The 25,222-nt window shown below is 39.3% G+C and overlaps 1 protein-coding gene across 1 annotated transcript in view; it reads right to left on the bottom strand.

Annotated features, from left to right (window-relative positions):
* Positions 1-300: 300 nt before the first annotated feature.
* Rph (Rabphilin) overlaps positions 301-25,222 on the bottom strand; it is a 180,355-nt gene continuing 155,433 nt past the window's right edge. Inside the window, exons 11-16 of the mRNA XM_068230981.1 lie at positions 22,166-22,240; positions 17,685-17,808; positions 15,335-15,444; positions 9,439-9,605; positions 4,941-5,116; positions 301-425 (exon numbers count right to left, since the gene is read on the bottom strand). Coding sequence (XP_068087082.1) covers positions 301-425; positions 4,941-5,116; positions 9,439-9,605; positions 15,335-15,444; positions 17,685-17,808; positions 22,166-22,240 — 777 coding nt within the window. The remainder of the gene's footprint in view (positions 426-4,940; positions 5,117-9,438; positions 9,606-15,334; positions 15,445-17,684; positions 17,809-22,165; positions 22,241-25,222) is intronic.

The following is a 25,222-nucleotide window of genomic DNA, read 5'->3' as shown; positions in this document are numbered from 1 at the left end:
ATCATCCTCATATCTGATTTTCCTCAGGTTTAGAGACTAATAATATTTGATAATGGTAAATTCTTTTATCGAGCCATCTCTAATAAACTGGTTTACAATCAAAGTAAATATATTTTTGGTTTAGAATCTGTGATATTCCTGCTATGAAATGAATTCTTCCTACAGATCAACCTCTACACCCTAACAGATATCTAAATTCTTCTCCTCCTTCTCCTCCTGCTGACGTCACTCTCGTTTCTGTAGCACGAGCGTCGTCTTGCGCTTGTCGTTCTATTCCCGGTCCCCGAGTACCTTGCTTGTTCAGTCGCCCAGCATGTCCTCGCACAGGTTGTGCCAGCCCTCGTGACGGTGGTCCGGGAACTTGATCATGTCCACCCAGTGTTTGAGGCGCTCCCCCTTAGAGTGCCAGCCGAGCTCCAGACCGCCTGAAACAGCAACCCATTGTCTACGTGAGAAGAAGCTAAACGTTTTTCTATACAGAGTAAGTCAGCTAAAATATTCCGCTCGTATAACTTCCAAAGCATTACAATCTGCTTTTACATAGATGTCGTCTTTATTGGTATTGAAGTTAGGGCTCTGGGCTCTTACACTTGGCTACTGTTTTATAGTTTGATTAAGGTATAAAATGAAACAATACAATAGCTATTAATAATAATAATATTCATTAGAAAAACAATAACTTTGAAACTATTTCTAATACATAATTGTAATCAAAGTACAGCAATAATCGATCATTTACTCACACATATACACCTCGGTCATTAATAGAGATAGTCAAAATTCCTGAATAGAAATAAATATTTGTAGAGTAAACCTCAAATTTTAAAATTATATATTCAAAGTTTTACGTTGACAATAATTCTAAGATACTCAACATTATTTAACATTCAAAGTTGTACGCGGACAACAGTTCTAAGTTTGTCGTTGTAAGATTTGTTCTTCTATTTGTTAGCACACATGAGACCTGTGAAGAAAAAACAAGTTCACAGTCGACATGAGAAAACTGAAACCATATAGCTTGCAGTGTTCCATCCACAAAATCACTGTGATCTTCACGAAATGACAGCAAACCACCTCGCACTGGAAGCCCAGGATTATTTTTAACTATGTCCTTCCGTTCACTGTACTGCAAGATGAGGTGATAGATCAAAGTGAGGTTTCAAACTGCCTTCTGTTGCATCAATGCTTAACAAATTCTGTTTCTATAACAGTTCTGATACCGCTTGAAGAAGTTTACGAGCAGGATCTTCCTGCATTATTTTGTCTATTTTAACCTCCATTTGTCTTGCAGTACTCTTCATTTCAATGACAGCTCTCTCTGTGTGTTAGCTTTTTTGCTCATGTATGTTTCGATTTAGCGCATCACTGAAAGTAACCTCCAAAACCACTGCTAGTAGTTTCTTGAAGTTTTCGGCTTAGGGTAAACTTCCCCAGTGACTGGTTTAGAGTTTGTCCCAAAATCAGTGAGCATAGGCTTGAGAGAAGACAGTGAGTGACTTAACAAGAAATGCCTCTGCATGAATTATTTTCCATTCATCTGCACAGAGGCAGCACTGAAAACTTCCCCGTGGTCTGATTGAAGGAATTCGAAGAGAACTTGCCAGTTGTCTGCCAACCATTCTACTGATTCCACTCAAGAGTTCCTCCTAGTTGGAACAGAGAGAGGGAATAGACCTGCCTTGGAGCCTCTCAGCTGCAGAAAGTGCTGAAAAGAATGCCTCTTCTTTCTTGCATGGAGAAACATTCCCTTTACTGATACCACAGTCTCATTTTAAAATGGAAGATTGTTTTTGAGAACTAAACCAACCGAATGTGCGCCCAATACTCAACATGGACTGCAATTTCTGGAAAAAACATAGGGAGACTCTGAAAGCATGACGTCACGTACGTTGCAGAGTCACTTATAAAAAGCTACAATATTTTCAAAGGCCACTTCCATATCGTGCAGGGCCCCTGTAATAGCACGAGCACAAATTTGACCGTCCCATTCATCAAAATAGGTCGTTTCTGCTTCATGCTGTTGTTGCGTACTACAGGGTTCGACTGTGACGAAAAGTATTTCAAAACAGCTCTACCCAACTTGCAACCTTTTTGTCCTTTAAAGCTACTCTTGTTGCATTCTTCCTCTTGTTGCAAAGGAGGGCAGATATTCTCTTTTTAGAAGGCTGCTTTCAGAAAGGTCTCCTCCACTAACTACATTTGCTTAACCCATGCTTTAAATGCCGGATGGTTGACTTTTTCCCGAGGAATATTAATGGAAATCACCATTTCTACGGTGGAGGTGATGATGTCCACTTCTGCTTCCTAGAAATCGAAACCGAAATAAAGTAAATTAGCTTTGAACGCACTCCAATTATTGCTAACTCAAAATCATACATGATACTTTTTTGCTAAGGTTGCACACAACATACTGGTTATAAATAAAATAACTATAATGTTTGATATTTTACTTAATGCTGAAAAGAATTGCAGAACATAGCCTAAAACAGGGTACATTAACTGCCTTTGCTCCTTCCACAGTTTCATTGTGCGGGCATGGTGGTTTTTACTAGCAGTATGCTTCTTCATGCCATCTGGTGTCTCCCACACTACCCGCTTGTTGCAGTAAGTACACAACATCAAATTTCCTTACTTCGTCATGCCATCTTGTGAAAATTGTTTCAGTTGTTCTTTCCAGACTTATCTTCGGCAGCATGTCACAATTCTACATAAAAAAAAAAAAAAGGGCAGTGCAAGCCAAGATGCAACAAGAATGCGGCTACACAAGAAACATCATATATCAATCAACGACTGATGGTCTTATACCTCTTCGACAGCGTCTGCTGCCTATCAAACCATTTACGAACCATTTCAACTCCACAACATATAGTGCTACCATTCCAAACCTTGCACATTTTGCAAACAGAACCTCTAAAATTTCCAAATTAACGTATTTATTAATTGCTGAAATATTGCGTCTTTTTGCGAATAACAACAGAAAATATACTAAATTCACCAGTCATAGGATATTTGGAATTTTTTGCGAGTGTTTTTCAAGTTGAAATGTGTAATCACATGATTTTTTACATGAACCGTGTTTTTAATTTTGCGTGTCACGAATTTTAACTGTGTCTAGTCATTAATGACAATGAAATGTGCTGTAGATTTCTAGGGTGACAATAAATGAAAGGACAGGCATCCACATTCCTGAAAGTTGGTAGTAATCGGATCACGGAAATTGAACTTCATCAGCGTAAAGTTATGGATACCGTTTTGCTTCTTGAATAGTCAGTAAAATGTCTGCAGTAATGGAGCGTGAAGAGAAAATTGTACGCTCTAACCTGGTGTAAGCCATGTTAATAAGTTGGGTTTTTTTTCAGGTGTTCGATGCAAGTGAATTCATTTGGTCACTTTAACTGTATAAATGCACTCGTATCTCTGCATCAGTTCTGCAGTGTTTTTAAATATCTTTCAGGTTTTCATTGTTCAAATTTGAGAATACATTTTGCAGTACACGAGTGTATATTTTCCAGTCAATGGCTAGGTTAGATTTGGTTCAGGGGGATTCTTACTAAGTGTATTATGGTAAAGTGTGCTTCAAGACTTTCCAATTGAGTAATATGAGAAAGCAATCTGTGATCCAAGTGCTAAGGGAAGAAAACAGTTAACGAATGTATCGAGCTACAGTCGAAGCGAGGCTCAAGTTGCAGGATTCCAGTAAGATATAGCAGATTTTTAGATTCAGGACATCAAATGGACTCTTGATAGGGTAGATCATGGGAGACTACTGGCAAAATGAGTGCAATTGGACTTGACAAAAGAGTGACTGAATGGGTGGCTCTGTTTCTAGAAAATAGAACTCAGAGAAGTAGAGTAGGTGAAGCTTTATCTGTCCCTGTAAAAATTAAGAGGGAAATTCCTCAAGGCAGTATTATTGGACCTTTATGTTTTCTTATATATATCAATGATATGTGTAAAGAAGTGGAGTCAGAGATGAGGCTTTTCGCAGATGATGTTATTATGTACAGAGTAATAAATAAGTTACAAGATTGTGAGCAACTGCAAAATGACCTTGATAATGTTGTGAGATGGACAGTAGGCAATGGTATGATGATAAACGGGGATAAAAGTCAGGTTGTGAGTTTCACAAATAGGAAAAGTCCTCTCAGTTTTAATTACTGCATTGATGGGGTGAAAGTTCCCTTTGGGGATCATTGTAAGTACCTAGGTATTAATATAAGGAAAGATCTTCATTGGGGTAATCACATAAATATGATTGTAAATAAAGGGTACAGATCTCTGCACATGGTTATGAGTGTATTTAGAGGTTGTAGTAAGGATGTAAAGGAGAGAGCATATTTGTCTCTGGAGAGACCTCAACTTGAGTATGGTTCCAATGTATGGGACCCTCACCAGGATTACTTGATTCAGGAACTGGGAAAAATCCAAAGAAAAGCAGCTCGATTTGTTCTGGGCGATTTCTGACAAAAGAGTAGCGTTACAAAAATGTTGCAAAGTTTGGGCTGGGAAGATTTGGGAGAAAGGAGACGAGCTGCTCGATTAAGTGGTATGTTCCGAGCTGTCAGTGGAGAGATGGCGTGAAAGGACATCAGTAGATGAATAAGTTTGGATGGTGTCTTTGAAAGTAGGAAAGATCACAATATGAAGATAAGGTTGGAATTCAAGAGGACAAATTGGGGCAAATATTCGTTTATAGGAAGGGGAGTTAGGGATTGGAATAACTTACCAAGGGAGATGTTCAATAAATTTCCAATTTCTTTGCAATCATTTAAGAAAAGGCTAGGAAAACAACAGATAGGGAATCTGCCACCTGGGCGACTGCCCTAAATGCAGATCAGTGGTGATTGGTTGATGACTGACTTAATAAGAAGACGTTGGTTCTCTTTTTCTTAAATCCTCACCTAAGTGAGTCCTCGTTGTTGCGTCCTATTAACACTTACCAAGGTAGTCGTTGCTCTTGCCGTAGTCCTTATCCCAGACCGTAATCTCCAGCGACTGTTTGGGCAGCTCCGTCATCTTAGTGTCGAACACAAACTCTTCGTTAAACACTGGGTTGAGATTCTTCCACTTGATGCCCGTCTTGTACTTGCGGTGATAAGGATCGGGTTTCAGCCGCCTGCACACAGATTGTGTATATATAATGTTACATTAATATGGAAAAAAATACCTATCTAAAAAAATGTAACTTTATGTTAGAGGAAAATGGAGGTAAAAGAACCAGATATAATTAGATATGGTCAGTCATATTCGGAGAGATAGGAACATCGAAAGGAGCACAGAATAGAACATACAGAATGACGGGTTAGGGTGGGAAGAAGAGACAAGGGCAATCTGGTAATATAGTATGTATTCTGCCCATCTTGTTACTTAAGGTGTACCGGCTAAAAACAAATATCAGATGGCCTTGTTAACCACACATTATACTGAACTTTGACTTACATCTCCATTGATATTAACAGAAGTGTGGACATTAATTTTATTACATTATCACATCAAGATTTTTAATCTCATTCACCAACTTTTATTATACAACACCTGTAATGCGTTACATCACTCCATCATATTTTATCTATTGTTTATTTAGTCTTAAATGTAAAATTGTAACCATTTGTACTTTGCATTGCATGTATATTGTACACAGTAATATAGTTTGTATCCTGCCCATCTTGTATCTTCAAGCTGAAGATGACGCTACTAGGCATCGAAACCGGTACTTTAAACTAATAAATAACATGTTGTAAACATCTTATACGACATACTTTGTATTGAATAGGTTGAACTTTTTCTCGATTCCAATTGTGAATCTCAGTTCAATACGGAAAAATGATGTTTTTAACTTATAACGTTACAATGAACTTATTAACGCCTTAAAACATAATAACTTTTCGTCTATAGCTCAACTTAACGAGGATTATAAGCATAATTTTACAAATATTGAAAATGACATGCAGATTCTAAGTATGATCCCCAAGGGCCCTCTACTCAATATAACGGAAGAATTTTACATTAGTATAGATCAAGATGCAAACCTAAATTTTAACTTAAATGAAATTACAGATAGAGTTAATATCGCCTTTAATATAGTTATCCCGATTTTAAAAACACCTACATAAAAATAGTTAAGAAACAGAATCCAGTACATATCAAAGAACCTCCTGAAGACATGCCCAGCTCTTCCTCACCTTCCCCAATCATTACCCCTATTGCCCCTCCACTCGTGATGTGAGTATAATGGTGTGTCATTGCGCATCCAGTCTACCGTAGTGACGTCACGCTGGGAGCAAAGCAGGGAAGGCGGTAACATTTCTCGCGCTGTGGAGAGAGCGCATCGTTCAAAATGTATTTATTTACAATCGAGAGACCTCAAATATGTTACTACTGTCAATTTATGTAATGAATGCCTTATACATAAGCGTTATAGCTCTAGCAGTTTGTAATTTTTGACATTTTCTTGGACGTTTTTCTACGTGAATATAAGAGAATGTTCTTGCTGTTTAATTGTTTTAAGCGAATATAAGATCTTGTGCGCGCTAAGGTTAAAATCACTTCTCGAGGAATTTTCACTGCTGGCGGTAATTGCTTCATGGTTCTCTCTGTCAGTTTGTCAAACATGCAGAGTTCCCCGCAAAGGTAATTACCGTGAAGGTCATTAAATTCTTTCTCCAGTATATTTGTAACTTCCAGTAAATCGTCACTAGGACTCAATAAATTTCCTCTTGACATACATTGGAGCCAGTCTGGTTGTTTGTTTGTTGCTTCTGGCTGCTGAACAATTGTGCCTAAGTAGGAATACTTGTTGCGAAACTTGTGAGCGATATAGCCAGCAATGTATTTCAAGCAGCCTTCCTGGGTAATTGTTTCTTTTGATAACATATCTTCAAAAGCTTCAAGCACATTTGCATGTTCTGGAGTCATATTAAAATATGCCATGTCCACCTCGTTTACACTCTGATATTCAGACTGAACGAAAATATTAGCATTAATTTCCTCTTCTTCGTAACTCTGTCCGTTTTCATCATCCAAGCTTTTGCTTAGCTGAGCCAGCATGGTTTGTGTAAAGCAATAATCGTCGTCTTTTCCATCACCATTACGTAAATTGTCACAATCATGTAGTGGTTTAATTAAACACGATTCGTTGTTGTCCACGGTGTTCTTATTCTGAGTAAACACAGCAGCAGAATGTTTACCCAGAATGTACCACCTTAATCTATGTTTGAAGTCCAAGGGACTTGGATGATCATGAGGACCTCCCATTCCTCTTATATATGAAAATAAATTTTCAACAACGTCCTGATTCAACGATATGTTAATATATATTCCAGGCTGTATTTAGAGACCAGGTGCCGATACATTTCTATCAGGGACGCATTGTTAAGTAGGATTCCTTTCTGGAAGGGCAACAAAGACTTATGCTTTCCAACAGTCGTTGCTAATACTTGTTCCGTCACCTTGCTTAAAAGAGCAGTCTGGTTTGTCAAATCTGTGCCAAATGCATTAACACCCGAATGGGCTCCAAATTTTGCCCACGAATTGAAAAGATCGAACCAGTCATTGAACAGCTGTACCAGGAGAGCTACTTGTTTCCAGTTAACATCTGGCACCAAGCCGTGGCTGCCACAATATTCGATCGCTTTTGAGACTGTCCTAGACAATAACTGGGCAGCAGGTCGTACCTTTTGTCTCTGAGATCCAGACACGTCTAAATGGTACCTAGTAACCTTGTGAGCAAGTGTTATTTCACTACTTGATGCGCACAGCATAAATAGAATAACGACATTAATAATTTATCATATTTTATAAGTACGTACCATGTTTCAAACGAAATTTATCATTGCGCCGACGTGCGTTTTCCCACACTCTGGCAAGGTCTTCATTTTTCGGGAATGAAAAAATACTTTATGTCTGATCCTTTGGTTTTTCTGGAGTAGCTTAAACAACCTGCTACTGCACAGCCCTGCATTCTCAAAAGTGTGATCCGTGTACATTTACGAGAATACTAACAGAGCTTCAAATTATATATGACACGTATTTCAATAGATAACGCAGGTTTATCACACAAAACATACAGTACAACAGCGGCAAGCCATATGGCCGTGGAGCCGGTTTCTCGCAATGCTCCCCGCGTGACGTCACCTGCGCAGCAGCAACGCGTTTTCGTCTCTGTTACTGACACACCATTATATTCACATCACGCCTCCACTCCCCCTCTCCATCACTTCTATCTTTTCTTTCCCAATCAATACCCCTCATGCCCCTCCACTTCCCCTCTCCGTAACCACAGGTACCAGCCCTAGACGTACACAGAGCAGTGCACGACGTGCTCCCTAACTGTACACATCGACCAGTCAACAGTACTGTGTAAGTAAGCACTTATTCCACACGTTCAATAGATATTCTATTGACAAAACTCTTATACTTCATTTTCTTCCCTGTTTTCGCAGATTACTAGCATGTCCAACAGCACAACTACAAGGAGGAAGCATCTGTACCTATTCAATATCTTATAATGAGATTAGTATTAAGGAAACTAATGACACACCGCAATATTTTGATGTAAATCATCCAACATTCTCAACTGTATGAACGCACAAGATAAACAGTTCACATCCTTGAACATTCTAGAATGCTTGGTAAAAACATATCTGTGAAAGTACACAATGCTTTGCCAACATTAATATAACTTCAAAGTGTACCGCAGGAATACTGTGAACATTTCATGTTATGGGACATCGTATTTTAAAGTATGTTACTAGTTTTTATCACATCAATATCTTCGAATATTCTAGAATGCTTGATACAAACATATCCATGAACTTATGCAACGATTTACCAACATGAATTAAACTCCAAAGTGTACCTCAATAATGCTATGAACATTTTAAGTGTAAAAATTATATATAAGAAATTATCTGTTACTCACAAACAGTACACCAGAATTTTAAGTAACATATGCATGTCATAAAATATCGACGCTTGTTTTTTAAACCAGAGAACACATAATATTATTGTATATTTTAATATTATCATTCATATCATATGACTTTCTTCATTAGATGTTTTTAAATTATATGTTAAGTTAACTTTGGATGTCATGACCAGCTGAAGATGACCTCTGTAAAGTTTGAAATCGATACTGCATAGTAATAAGGCATAAGAAAGTATTGATTAGGTGGACGGTACCCATTCTTTGTAATTGTGAATACAAGTACCAATACGGACATGAAACTGATAGAGATTATAACACTGTCATAAGTCTTCTCAATGTCAATAAATGTCATCATTATGTTGTGTAAAACTACAAGTTTGCAAATATTAGGATCTAGGGATCAGTGGTATAAAGTATTTTAAATTTCAAAGTATGGAGACCCTTTCCTTACAACAAAACCAAAATTGTTAAAATATTTGGTTCCCAAGTGCAGTGAAATAAGAATTACTTACAGTTTGACAAAAGGATCCGAGTAGCCGTTATTGTCCATGGGTATGAGGTTGGCACAGCGGGCCACGCCTACCACCAGAGCCCGCCTGCGGGTTGAGTAGCAGAGCGTCACCAAGATCTGACCTCGTGTCCAAGTATCGCTTCCCCACACCTCGTCTTCCTCTTCCACCTGCAGAAACCAAATTTAGCATCTGAATATGTCACAGAAAGTTGCAATTTGCAAAGTTTTTGAGGGGGACAAAATTCTTGAGATCTGACTCACCCCAGCTTCATACACGAGCAGTTATGGAATTTATGGTTATGAATTTTCCTTACAATATTACTTGTTCATACCTGCCAACTCTTCTGATTTACGCAGCAACTTTCCGTTTTTTAACTTGTCTTCCGATTTATTTTTACTCTTCCTATTTTTGAGCAATATAACCTCCAATATGCTCAATACTCTTCCCCTAGGATAAATTATTGTGTGCTTGTGTAAGTTATGCAACCTCATTTTCAAGCGTACTTATTTGAGCTTCATTTGGCGAGTGTATCGTCCGTCACCTTCGTGTATCGTGTTTCCCGCTCATTACAGCATCGTGTGTGTTTTACAGCTGGGGATTTGGAATGGATATCGTCGTGCAAGTGAGAGAGGCTAGCGTGCTCTAGCGACTCCTTAATCGGGACGAAAGATTGAGTTTCTTAATGTGTGGTTCGCGTGCTGTTAACATCGTTTCTGTGCTTTTCTCCCTGTCAAAGTTGCGTGTTAATGTATGAGGCATATTGATCTATTTTGTATGTGGTAGTTTTGCGTTTTTCAGTGCATTTGTGTTCATAGTTTTTTTTTTTTTACTGTAGTCACGTCCTAGTTCGTGAACCATGGGCAACGGCTGAGTGGCCTAGTAAGTGGTCCTGAGAGTCGGGATACCAGTTGCTATGGAATGGGAGTGGGCATCTCGGACATATTCTGAGTCGTGGTCCTCCTTGTGCTCAGGCGGCTAGGACTATACAATCCACCGATGGTCCATAACCCGTTAGAGGAGAGATCCTCACTTGGACTATGTGCAAGTAGGGCAGCATCCTGCTTCATGAATCGACCGAGCTCAGAACATTTTTAGCAAGCCTCGGACCTATGGGAGTAACGGAGTCCCACTCCCATTTGACAGGCGAGGGACTCCTTGGAAACAACTTGGCGAACGAAATGGAATTCGATGGGGAGCTATCAATATTAATGGGGCTTATGGAAGAAAGAAAGTAGAACTGGCTGAGTCAGCAAAGAGGATGCATCTGGATGTGCTAGGAGTAAGTGATATTCGGGTAAGGGGAGATAACGAGGAAGAGATAGGAGATTATAAAGTGTACTTGACGGGTGTTAGAAAGGGAAGGGCAGAGTCTGGGGTAGGGCTCTTTATCAGGAATACCATTGCACGTAACATAGTTTCTGTTAGGCACGTAAATGAGCGAATGATGTGGGTAGATTTGTCTGTTGGAGGAATTGGGACTAGAATTGTGTCCGTGTATTCACCATGTGAGGGTGCAGATGAGGATGAAGTTGACAAGTTTTACGAAGCATTGAGTGACATCGTAGTCAGGGTAAACAGCAAGGTTAGAATAGTGCTAATGGGCGATTTCAATGCGAGAGTTGGGAATAGAACTGAAGGATACGAAAGGGTAATTGGTAAATGTGGGGAAGATATGGAAGCTAATGGGAATGGGAAGCGTTTGCTGGACTTCTGTGCTAGTATGGGTTTAGCTGTTACGAATACATTCTTCAAGCATAAGGCTATTCACCGCTACACGTGGGAGGCTAGGGGTACCAGATCCATAATAGACTATATCTTAACAGACTTCGAATTCAGGAAATCTGTTAGGAATGTGCGAGTTTTCCGGGGATTTTTCGATGATACAGACCACTATCTGATCTGTAGTGAACTAAGTATCTCTAGGCCTAAGGTAGAGAAAGTGAAATCTGTCTGCAAACGAATAAGGGTAGAAAATCTCCAGGACGAGGAAATTAGACGGAAGTACATGGATATGATTAGTGAGAAGTTTCGAACAGTAGACATTAAGCAGGTTCAGGATATAGAAAGTGAATGGGTGGCATATAGGGATGCTGTAGTAGAAACAGCCAGGGAATGCCTTGGAACAACTGTGTGTAAAGACGGGAAAAGGCGAACATCTTGGTGGAATGATGAAGTGAGAGCAGCTTGTAAACGTAAAAAGAAGGCTTATAAGAAATGGCTCCAAACAAGGGCCGAGGCAGATAGGGAGTTGTATGTAGATGAAAGAAACAGAGCGAAACAAAATAATTGTTGAATCCAAAAAGAAGTCATGGGAAGATTTTGGTAACAACCTGGAAAGGCTAGGTCAAGCAGCAGGGAAACCTTTCTGGACAGTAATAAAGAATCTTAGGAAGGGAGGGAAAAAGGAAATGAACAGTGTTTTGAGTAATTCAGGTGAACTCATAATAGATCCCAGGGAATCACTGGAGAGGTGGAGGGAATATTTTGAACATCTTCTCAATGTAAAAGGAAATCATCCTGGTGGTGTTGTGAACAGCGAAGCCCAAGGGGAGGAGGAAAATGATTGTGGTGAAATTATGCTTGAGGAAGTGGAAAGGATGGTAAATAAACTCCATTGTCATAAAGCAGCAGGAATAGATGAAATTAGACCTGAAATGGTGAAGTATAGTGGGAAGGCAGGGATGAAATGGCTTCATAGAGTAGTAAAATTAGCGTGGAGTGTTGGTAAGGTACCTTCAGATTGGGCAAAAGCAGTAATTGCACATATCTATAAGCAAGGGAACAGGAAGGATTGCAACAACTATCGAGGTATCTCACTGATTAGTATACCAGGCAAAGTATTCACTGGCATCTTGGAAGGGAGGGTGCGATCAGTCGTTGAAAGGAAGTTGGATGAAAACCAGTGTGGTTTCAGACCACAGAGAGGCTGTCAGGATCAGATTTTCAGTATGCGCCAGGTAATTGAAAAATGCTACGAGAGGAATAGGCAGTTGTGTTTATGTTTTGTAGATCTAGAGAAAGCATATGACAGGGTACCGAGGGAAAAGATGTTCGCCATACTGGGGGACTATGGAATTAAAGGCAGATTATTAAAAGCAATCAAAGGCATTTATGTTGACAATTGGGCTTCAGTGAGTATTGATGGCAGAATGAGTTCTTGGTTCAGGGTACTTACAGGGGTTAGACAAGGCTGTAATCTTTCACCTTTGCTGTTTGTAGTTTACATGGATCATCTGCTGAAAGGTATAAAATGGCAGGGAGGGATTCAATTAGGTGGAAATGTAGTAAGCAGTCTGGCCTATGCTGACGACTTGGTCTTAATGGCAGATTGTGCCGAAAGCCTACAGTCTAATATCGTGGAACTTGAAAATAGGTGCAATGAGTATGGTATGAAAATTAGCCTCTCGAAGACTAAATTGATGTCAGTAGGTAAGAAATTCAACAGAATTGAATGTCAGATTGGTGATACAAAGCTGGAACAGGTCGATAATTTCAAGTATTTAGGTTGTGTGTTCTCCCAGGATGGTAATATAGTAAGTGAGATTGAATCAAGGTGCCGTAAAGCTAATGCAGTGAGCTCGCAGCTGCGATCGACTGTATTCTGTAAGAAGGAAGTCAGCTCCCAGACGGAACTATCTTTACATCGGTCTGTTTTCAGACCAACTTTGTTTTACGGGAGCGAAGGCTGGGTGGACTCAGGATATCTTATTCATAAGTTAGAAGTAACAGACATGAAAGTAGCAAGAATGATTGCTGGTACAAACAGGTGGGAACAATGGCAGGAGGGCACTCGGAATGAAGAAATAAAGGCTAATTTAGGAATGAACTCGATGGATGAAGCTGTACGCATAAACCGGCTTCGGTGGTGGGGTCATGTGAGGCGAATGGAGGAGGATAGGTTACCTAGGAGAATAATGGACTCTGCTATGGAGGGTAAGAGAAGTAGAGGTAGACCAAGACGACGATGGTTAGACTCGGTTTCTAACGATTTAAAGATAAGAGGTATAGAACTAAATGAGACCACAACACTAGTTGCAAATCGAGGATTGTGGCGACGTTTAGTAAATTCACAGAGGCTTGCAGACTGAACGCTGAAAGGCATAACAGTCTATAATGATAATGTATGTATGTAATGTATGCTAGTGCTTTACGTCGCACCGACACAGATTCAACTTTAAACCATTTTGATTTTCCTATATACCGAGCTTGATAGCTGCAGTTGATTAATTGCAGCCAGTATCCAGTATTAATAGTTCATAATTTTAATTAGTTGAATGTATTTCAGAGAGTTGTGTTGGCGACCGTTTCTGGTATTTTCTGTTCACATTGGCCACAAAACATAACACACGTTATCTGCATGTGTTCAGAGATACCTATAAAATTGAATTTTGAAATTTCATGTTACAAACAAAGGAAAGTATTATGCATTTTGTTCCATGTTTTTTACATTTCCTTGTAATCATTTATATGTTTTCTCAGTATAAGATTTTAAATTTAATGCAGATATGGATGCCTTTTATGTTGTCCTTTTTTCGAGACCGTGGCACAATATATGCGATAAAATTCAAGAATTAAGAAATCTTCCTATTTTTGATTTCTAAAAGTTGGCAGGTATGCTTGTTTTCTCTTAGTGTATGTATGTAGCTCAGTGTGACTTCCCCCGTAAATAAAATGACTTTCCATTATGTATCAGTAATGTAAAGTTGTTCGTACTAAAAGGTGGAACAATATAATTTTTTCTCTTATGAGGATCACTATTACTATGCCTTCAATCAGTGAAGGAAAAACAAACAGGAGATTTGTGTAACCGAAAACTATCCTTAAATTTTAAGAATTTAGTAGCAGTTTGTACAGATGATGCACAATCTTTATGGGGGAAAAATTAGTGTTACTGTAACAATTGTTGAACAGGATGCAGATAAAACGTTGACAACATTTCACTACCTAATTCATCAACAAGTTAAAAGATTTTGCAGTTTAGAAATTTGATAAAAATAGTGTTCGCTCTTGTCAGCTTTGTTACAGTTTGGGGTTTGAAATGCAGAAGGCTTCAGGCATTTCTGGAAGAAAACATTGGTTGAGCTATGGAAATGTTTTGTCATGCTTTGACATTCTAAGAAATGAACCATTTGATTTTTCGGAATGTCAAGAAAATATGGTAAAGTTTTAGAAAAAAAAAAACGGATGAAGAATAGAATCAATATTTATTTTTCTTGTATGACATTTTGAAGCACATAAATGAAGTTAAATTACAGCTTCAAGGAGAAGGCGGTTTGTTTTCAGTTAATGTCTCTCTCATACAAGCATTCAAAATGAAATTAGAGTGCATTTGTTTGAAAAACAACTTAGGAAAGGGCTTTAATCTGTTCTAGACTGGGATAAATTGTAGGTTTTTCGGGTACTGCCTACCGGGTATTTCATGCTTGAGTGCTCATAAACTTGTGAATAAACATTTACGGCTATGAATTTGAACAAAACCAAAGAGCGTTAATCTTTAAGTGATATCAATTTAGAGGCCAAATTAAGAACAGTCAGTTTAAGCGAGACACCAAACTGTGATAAAGCAGTGGCAATGAAGAAATGCGGTATCACATTGAAATGTTAGATTAAATGTGATATTATTGTTTATATTTAATTATTTTTTTATCGAGAAATTCTGCAGCTTTGAATAGATTTAAAAAAAAATGATTGCAACTCTTAAAAAATCTAAATATGCATATTAATTAGTACTCTGTAGTAACTGACAGGTTTACATGTTTGAAGTGATCTGCTCCTTAGTCAGGTAGTCCGAGTTGGGTTTAGCCCCCAAAGGAAACCGTAATGTGCAGGCCTGCTGTGGACTATACTAATCTCTCACGAGTACAATACAATGAACACTTGTTCTATCACTACATACCAGGTAATGCTTCTCCAGAGGAACAATCATGTGTCGCATCTGCTGCGGCTGTAGATGAGACAGTACGATACGAGCTTCACCGATGAAATCATGTCCATACTTGTCGTCGTCTGCAATAAATAAATGACATGTTTCTTTCAGCTATATTGGAAGTGTGGTCTCCAGTAATGGGATTGTTAAATTAGAAGTAAAAAAAAAAGAGTCCTAAGGATCGAACTTCTTCTACCAGGTGAGGAATCAAGAGTGGGACAATGCATTTCCATTAAGAGTAAAACAGAAAATTTTCAAAGCATACCTTCTCATAATCTTGATATACAGCTATCAGAGTTGAATTGACAAGACATCACCGATGTGGCAGTTTGTGCCATTTCATCGTAAGGCCTTGCGAGGAGTAATGTAGCTTGGACCTACCTGCAAGTGATACCACTCAGAGCTCTGCCGCACAGCAAACCAATCAGGAGCAGGGCAAGTGTGCAAGGCCAGCCCCTCTGCCACCACTACTGTGATCACTTGTTATCTTAATGAAGACCTTCCAGCAGTGTGACAAAGAACTCGAAAGTGAACCCAGAGCTTTCGAGAGGACTCTGGAAGTGCCTCCTCTCTTAAATAAATAATGGGATGTGGCCTCCGAAGAGGCTGGGTGCAGGTCTTTCGAGTTGACGGCGTATAGGCGACCTGCACGTCCATGAGAATGGGGCACTACCTGTGATAAATTCTAATGCTGAAGACGGCATACACACCCAGCCCCTGAGCCATTGGAATTAACCAGTGAAGGTTAAAATCCCCGACCCGGCCGGGAATCGAACCCGGGACCCTCTGGAGCAAAGGTCAGCACGGTAACCATTAACCATAGAGCCATATGCCTCCTCTTTTGAAGTAACTGCAAGGGCCCTATTTAAGGCAGACTGGACGAGTTTCAGCAGTTAAGTTTGGATAGAGTGCTGCTAGTGTCTGTCTCTACCAGTGTTCTGCCTGTATACTAATGCTCTTCGTTCACTATCCCTTCCCGATACTCAGTTGAACTCTCATGCTGCACCAGAGGCATGGCACTCGTTCAGAGCAGCCGGACGTGAGAGGTTCCAATCCTTGACGTCAGACAGACATACAGAACAAACTCTCAGTTCCATAATTTGATGTTGTTGCTCACAGCTGGAATCAGGCTAACTTGCTCCTTCCATGGCCTTACATTAAAATGGCAGGCACCATCACAGTAAATTAATTACAAACATGTGGGATGGATTTTCTACAATCAGCTATTCAGAAAATGAAAAGGGACAGAATCAGGAATGATTACATCAGATGAGACATGGAGGCAAACTTGGCAGTGGACAGAAGACTGAAAACTACATGGTTGAAATGGTTTTGCCATGTAATGAATATGCAGGAGATGTGGATTTCTAGGAAGTACTCAGAAGGGTGATGCCTGAAGAGAAAAAAAAAAAAGAAAAAAACAGTCAGATGTCCCAGAAGAAGGAGGAAGTAGTTGGGTGGCCACTGCATAGTGGTGACAATGTGGATGGGGTGTGCAAAACTATAGCACTGGGGAAATATTGAGCCTTGCGGTAAGGCAGCTCTTAGAAGAAGCTGGAAGCTGATTAATGAATGCAAACTTATTTAAACAAATAGCCTGTTTCCACCAGCCGATGGTCCTGTAATGAGATATGCATAAATATTAGGGATAAAACCCATAAAGTTAATACGTTGGCCCATTACATATCTGTAAAGCAGGCTAGACATTGCTTGATACTCGACGAATAACTTTACATTCTGACCTACTAGTGTTTCAAAATGCGTTTAAATGTGAGAGCTAAGTTTTCAATTTTTTTTTTTTCCTGCTGTGAAAAACATGGGCAGAAAATAAAAATGCAATAATTTCTATTTGTGTTACTGAAATAAAAATATTCTCAGTAAAAACTGAGAAATAATTTTCTTTTTCAGGAATGGACATAAGGTCCAGATGAATAAACTCTTAGAGATACGTTTTGTGCTGAACTATAAAAACTACCAAAATCTCGTTCAGGAGATGACATAGTTGATTGTGCTAATGAACACTGACAAGTGTGTGTCCAGCAAAAGTGACTGTGGGTTGCCAAACCTACCCGTCACTGCTATAAGAAACAAATAATTTTGTTGTTCTGCACCACTGTTGTACACATCCTTTCTCGCTGCTCCTTTCTCCACTCCACTAAAAAACTACACATGCAGTTAAATTTTGATTCCTCTGTTCTTACCCCTCTCTGCTCACCTCACTCCACTATAATCGCATCATTAGGAATAAAATATCTCAAAAGGATGTAACAGATAATTCACTCCATCTTACAGAATAAATATAATTATACTGACAACTCACCCAGTACCAATATGTGCATGATCTTCTTCGCCAGGTCAGTATCCGTCACTCCGTAGAAGGTTAGAGTCTCGTTGAACTCCGGGTTCCGAGTCTTGTGTACGGTACGAGTCTTCAGCCTGTTGGACTGCATCACATGATTTACAGATTTGTGTTCCACAGTTAAGTCATCAGGAAGACAACAGCTACAGATCAAAGGAGATCCAGTATGGTATGTGATGATACCTGACAGTTACAAAAATGTTGCTAACTTTTGGCTAGGGAGAGTTGGGAGTAGGGAGATGAGTTGCTTGACTAAGCAGTATGTTCCGAGCTGTCAGTGGTGAGATGGTATGAACGACATTAATAGATGAATGAATAAGCTTGAATGGAGTTCCTAAAAACAGAGGGAGAGTCAGAAAAAAGTTACCGCATTATGCAGGGGAACAGATTGCACGAAATAGTGATGGGCAACGCTATCTCTCGTGAGACTCTCGTGGGTATCTCGAGACCAATTCTCCTGTGCTGTGATCTGTGTGACATCCCAGTAACTATGAGTGTAAATTTGATAGTATACCATAAGCAGTTATTGCGTTAAATAACTTTCTCATGTGAAAACGTGTGAGCCGATAAATTCTATCAAAAGCCTAGGAAAGTACTGCAAGTTGAACTATGAGCCCCTTAATACCATTAACGAAAGTGAAAACAGAATGTCAGTATCTTAAACAGTTCATGAGTCATTTCAGGTGGACATCTTTGCTGAATAACCCTTATAATTTGTTAATAACTATAGATAAGATGTACACCTACCTGGATACTTCGCAATTGTTGATGCAGACCGGGCCAGAGGTGTTCTGTGACGATTCCCCTTCATTGATATTAGGTGTTTTTAAGTGCCGGATCATCCCAGAAGTATTTCTGCTGACGTATTTTACTTCTTTGGAACAAACAACACAGCGGACTGTGGTATGTGGCATCTCTTCAAAATAACCGACATCCACAACTTACGTTGCGTTTTGGACATCGTATTAAAGTTGTCGTTTACAACTAGACATAATTACATATTGCACCATCACATACTGAAGTACCTAATTTTGACGTGAATACTCTATAACATTGCAAGGAATTATTTCCTTCGTCACCAAAATATCGGTAAACACAAGCAGTGGTTAGATGGTAAAGAATGTGGGGTCTGATAATGATGAACACCTACCTGTTGAAAAAATTGGAGCAATTCTCAGGCATTTTAGATTACACGTTCCACTCATGTGTAATGGTGGTTGCATATGCAGCTAGGCGCATCTTGCCTTGTCTTGAGTTCAAATAATACATGCCTCTAGAATCCAGGTAGGAATACAGTAGCGGTCAATTTCTGTACTTAGCCTATTCATTTGTGTACTTACTGTTTCATACAATGCCAGATTGCGTGTCCTTTATAATTATGTTATACTGCGTCAAAATTGACCTCGACAGAAATTAAAGAAATGAACGCCCTAGTCGCTTGTTGGCACATATTTACAGAATGGAGAAGGCCCGTGGTTGGCTATTCACATACTCGGCACAAACAACATTCAGCTCCATCTACCTGTAAGCCTATGACACACTGCTCGCCACACAATGCGGAGGCAACGCTCTCGAGATATCTCAAAATCTCTCGCGAGAAATAGTGCCTTAGCTAGTCTTGAGAAATCTCGAGACCTCATCTCATACTGCCCATCACTAGCATTCACATTCATTACAGTACGCCTAAATTATTGGTTAAAAAGTTAATAATGAGTGAAATTGGTAGTAATGTAGATCTCAGCTTTCATCCAAACAACTGTTGAAAATAATGGCCACTGTTCTTGAAACAAACATCACATCGGCATTACATTTTCCGATGTGCTCAGATCAACCTCCACCTCTGGAATTTGAGGTATCAATCATCTGATTTCATTCTCCAGGTCTTCAAGAGTATATGGATTGTTGTACTCTTTCAGTTTTAAAAGTCCCCAAAAAATGGTTATCACTTCATTTATGAAAATAGATATTTAAATACACCTAATCAATATATTAACTTGAGATAATTAGAATTAAATCATTCAAAGTTCTTCGTTTGAGTACTAATTTCGATCAGAGTAACAACTGGGATATATCTTTAAGCCATAACTTTCCTCGCTCAGCATTAATTTGGATGTTATTACAACCTTTGATAAAAATAGAAGACTACAGCTATACACAGAAACCTTGTGCAATCAACTATTGTCAATTAGACACACAAATCTTGCGAGCCTAGGTACATTTTATACATGTATATATTCCATCGCAAATAACTGGCTAGATGGTCGGTGGATTATTTTAAGTTGATGTGTGGTTGCCATTTTATTTTAATTAGACATTTAGAATCGTTAAACCCATTGATTGTACATATGCTCTTGCTCGTGTACTATTTTCTTATGCCGGTCTGAGTGGCTCAGACAGTTCAGTAGCTGGCCTTCTGACCCCAACTTGGCTTAGGTTTACATGCAGATAAAAGAACTCCTGTGGGACTAAATACTGGCACCTCAGTGTCTGTGAAAACCGTAAAGTAGTTAGTGGGATGTAAAGCAAATATTATTATTATTATTATTATTATTATTATTATTATTATTATTATTATTATTATTACTATTATTATTATCTTTTCTTATAGGACTTCACAGTCTCTTTTGACTTGTTTAAATGGACATTTCACTGTCATGTTTTTAGAACATAATTTATAACTATCATTTCCATGTTGACATTTGACTTATAATAGGAATCATTCGAGGGATGTTCCACCATTCGACACTTTATATAATTTATATAATGTGAAACATTTATTAAATGAAGACTGGTTTCGATTCACTTTGAATCATCATCAAGGAGGATAGTTTACCCAGAAGAATAAAGGACTCTATTCTGTAGGGTAAGAGAAGTAGAGGGAGACTAAGACAATGATGGTTAGACTCAGGTTATAATGATTTAAAGATAAGAGGTGTATTCTGCCACAGCACTAGTTGCAAATAGAGGATTGTGGCGGTGTCAACGCCATGTTTCACCCTCTCCCTACTTCATTATCAGCACTACACACCCGGACTTTCAGGTCATTCAAGGGCATCAACTAGAAAGACCTGCACCAGACCACTCCGCAGGTCACACAATATCATCAGCAGTCGATGGAGGGTCTTGAGTAATGCTAATGATGCCCGATGTATCTATGTTAAATGCAAACGGGCTTCAAGTGTCTCGTTGCTAATATTGGCTATGAGAACTAGACGTTATGCCTACGAGCCTACTGCGCTGGCGTAGCAGTGGGGAGAGGTGGTACTCCCACGTGGCGCGTCCCAGGTGGCGGATAGGGGGATGCATATTAAGAATACACCCATGGTATCTCCTGCCTGTCGTAAGAGGTGACTGAACAGGGCGACCAAGGGATGGTGATATTAGAACCATGTGATTACTTGTGATTAGTACCACCTTGCGAGGAAAACCGTGGGTGTACGTTATATAGGAGCACTACCATTATGCGAGAAATACTACGAGTCTGGGCGTTGTTTGTAATGATGGTCACCGTGTGTATTACACCGGTCGGTTCCACTGTGTCCAGAATGGGTCTGCATTACCTATGAGTAGTACCACTTTATAAGGAACACAATGGGTCTATGCTGCCTGTGGTTGGCACCACTTTGTGAGAAAAACCATGGGTCTGCATTGTCTGAGAGCAATACCCTTATGAGAGGAACACCATGGGTTTGTCTTGTCTGTGGACGTTACCGTAATATGTGTTACACTATGTTCCACTATGTGCGAAATACCCTGGGTCTGTGTTACCTGTGAGTGGTGCCATTATGTGTGACATACCATTGGTCTATATTACCTGTGATTAGTACCATTATGAGGAGACGGTGACCTGGATTTTGGACCTCGTTAAATAATAAGCAGTACTTAAGGCATTGTGAATGGGACCTACTGATTGTTTTCGTTTCACAATGATTTTTTTTATCGTCATTCGTTTTAGACTCTAGTCAGTGGATACATTTTGAAGTTTTAATTTTCATTTCGTTCACCTTGTACCATAGGGGGCTTATGACCTAGCTGTTAGGCCCCTTTAAACAACAATCATCATCATCATTATCATACGTTGTGTAGCAGTTTCGATCATGTCAACAACATTGTATCTTCTTGACATCAGAGTGCGATGGTTTCTTTATGAGAGAATTATTCTGATCTATTCCGAGCAATAGCCAGCAGAGTTGACACAGACGACTGCAGCCATGAGTTGGGTTTGCCCCCCCACTATCGGGAGACTCAAGAGGGTTTAATGTGGTTTCTCATTTCTGCACCATGCCAGGACTGTACCTTAATTAAGGCTACAGTCGTTTCCTACCCAGTGGAGTTATAGCTGACAACCTATAGGAGTTCGTGCAATGTTAAATTAGTAGTAAAAGGAAAGGAATGCATTTGAACTAGAATAAGTAAGAGAAAAGCAAAATGACGAGTCTTACCTTTCCTCCAGTAGGTAAAAGGTTCAGTCGACAGAAAGGATCCGACAGTCCGTTTATATCCATGGGTTTCAGACCCTGAAAGACAAATACTGTTGTTAGGTTTTGCTGATTAAATGCAGAATGTGCTGTATTTTTAAAATATCATCTCTACTCCTTGCACACAGAGAAAATACTTGAGTTGTGGTTAAAGCAGTTATTATTTTGAAGAGAAAAGCTGTAAGATATTCAGCTATTCTTTCCCTTAATTAACATATTTGCTGCTGTTCCTTTAGATCCTTGCATTACCAACGAGCTGAATTCATTATTATGTACAGATCTGTAAATGGAAGGAGTGAACACGTTAACGAAGGAGTAAGGTGACCAGACATCCTACATTTCGACCCTATGTCTGCGATTACAAGATATTAGAATCATTCTGTATTGACGGTTTTCACTTTACAAAGGTAAAATTATGTGTATCTTCCTAATTCAGTACATCATATAATTCCATCATTAGATGAAGTGATCAAATTCAAACATGTTTCGACTCGTTTGAGCCATCTTCAGTGAAAAAAAAAAAGGGTGGGGGGGGGGAGTTGAAGTAATTTACATAATGCAAGCTGAAAATGTGCCAAAAACATAATTAAGGTACAAATGAAAAGAGAGACGAGAGACAACAAATGAAAAGAGAGAAGAGAGACATCACGGAAATTAAAAAAACAGCGCGATATGCAATATTTACATCATCATATGGAGCGATAAACAACTCGCTGCGATAAAATTCAGTGAAAACAGGGGTTAACATAATTGAATCTAAAAACTGTGTTAACCTAAAAAGAAAAGAAATGAAAACAAATTATACAGATGGAAACGAACAATAAGTGCACATAGTGAAGTTGCGGACCTCTTAGTCTATAAAATTTTGGTTTTATAATAATTCAAAACAGGATGAAATCACTGTGTCGACAATTCAGGCCGAAAGTCTTCCTTTGGGAACACCATCACATTGAATGGCTAGGAGAGGAGCGGGAGCGAAAAAGTTTCAGAAACCAAGCCTGAGATAAAGTGCAGGCGAAATGCATGTCTGGGAGTCTGGAAAAAGTGACAAAATGTCCTCCATTAGAAGATACCTTGTTGTAGAGTTTTCTTCTTACAGTGATGAGCAACTGAATTAGACATATCTGCCTAGTAGGACGTAACACCTCCTTTCACCTCGATGACAGCGGTGGTGCAGTGTGGCGGAATTAATGGAGAACCATACTGACTCATAACTGCTGCTCAGCCCGACGGTCTGCAGATTATGAGGGTCATGTGGTCGTCACAACAAATCCTCTGGGCTGTTATTCTTGGCTTTCTACACCAGGGCCACTATCTCACAGTCGTATAGCTCCTCATCTGTAATCGCGTATGCTGAGTGCTTCTCAAACCATCCCTCTGATCCAGGTAAAAATCCCTGACCTAAAAGCAAAGCAAAGTCACCTACGTACAGGCCATGAAGGCCCTTGGAGGAGTGGAAGGTAAAGGCTTCCACCATTGTTAACCTCGGCACGTGATGGAATAGAGTGATTAGCTCTATGCCCGGCCGCCTTTGCCCCCAGGAATTAATATGGTACTCATTTTTTGTGTAGGCTGAGTGAACCTCAGGGCCATGTGCACCTCCGGAAGTATAAATCTTGTTCTTAAATTTTACGACTTCCTGACCTAATCGGAAATCAAACCCAAGGCTTCCGGGTAAGAGGCAGGAATGCTACTACACTAAAGAAAATATTTGACCACTGGAGAATAATCAGCTCAGAAACAAAGAGAATAGAGGCTTAATAAATGTGGTATTACAGAAGAATGTTGAAGGTGAGATGGATAGATCGAATCACAAATGAAGAAATAGTGAATTACATTGGTGAGAGGAGGTCGATTTGGCTAACTTTGACCAGAAGAAGAGAATGATAGGGCACATCTTCTTGTGCAGTTGACTTTTGAAGGAAGTGTAGGCGGTAAGAACGGTAAGGATAGAACAAGGTATGAATATGACAAGGAGATTAGAGCAGATGTAGGATGCAGCAGTTGTGTAGAAATGAAAAGGTTAGCACATGCAAGGGTGGCATGAAAGCTGCATCACAGCAGATGACTCAAACAACACAATGTATAAGTAAAATTTGGCTACTTCTTCAATATTATGAGAAAATGATTTATCTTGTTAGTGTCAAAGGACAGAGAACATTAGTCCTAGTAGGTTACTGCAAAAATTAAAAAAAAAACCTAAAAAATTGACATCTGGTTTTTCTCCGGGGTGAGTGAATTAATTTTTTTTTTTTTTTTTCAGAACTATTGTTATCTCCTGCCTTAACTGGTTCACTTGAAGGATGAGACTTGTGCTTTTAAGCCAAGGATCGAATTTCAATAGAATAATATTCTGAGTGAATTTTAAAGAAAGAGATATTTCCAAACAAGTTACCGAGTGCTGTTTATTATTCCTGAAAAGGTTTACAACATCTGCAACAGTATACTTATTAGCACAGTCTGTATGTACAATTTAATGTAGCAGCTCTAATTGCAGCGATGAATCAAGAGCGGATTTTGTCACCACACCCAGAGCAGCATTTGCTCTCCTTCCCCGCAACAACCTGAACTAGCACACAGCTAAACTGTCAGGTGCTTTTAAGGGAAGGTTTACCAAACACAGTATTATTACATTAAGACAAGATTCCTATTACCGTATTACTCATAAATACACAGTTTGCATACATCATTGTGGCTCAGTCCGGTGGTACTTGAACATGCTCAAATACGTCAGCCTTGTGTTGGTAGATTTACTGGCACGTAAAAGAACTCCTGCGAAACAAAATTCCGGCACCTCGGTGTCTCTGAAAACCGTAAAAGTAGTTAGTGGGACGTAAAGCCAATAACATTATTACATACATCATTGCCAGTTCACCTTCCTGCTCCCAGGAGCAAGGCATTTCTCTAGAGCTTTTCCACAATTGATTGGCTCAGCTGAAAAGATTGTTTTTTTTTCTTCTTTTTTCCGCTAGTTGCTTTACGTCGCACCGACACAGATTGGTCTTATGGCGATGATGAGGC

This window comes from Anabrus simplex, chromosome X (genome assembly GCF_040414725.1).
Source record: "Anabrus simplex isolate iqAnaSimp1 chromosome X, ASM4041472v1, whole genome shotgun sequence".
NCBI lineage: Eukaryota > Metazoa > Arthropoda > Insecta > Orthoptera > Tettigoniidae > Anabrus > Anabrus simplex.
This window is presented reverse-complemented; position numbering and strand designations above follow the sequence as displayed.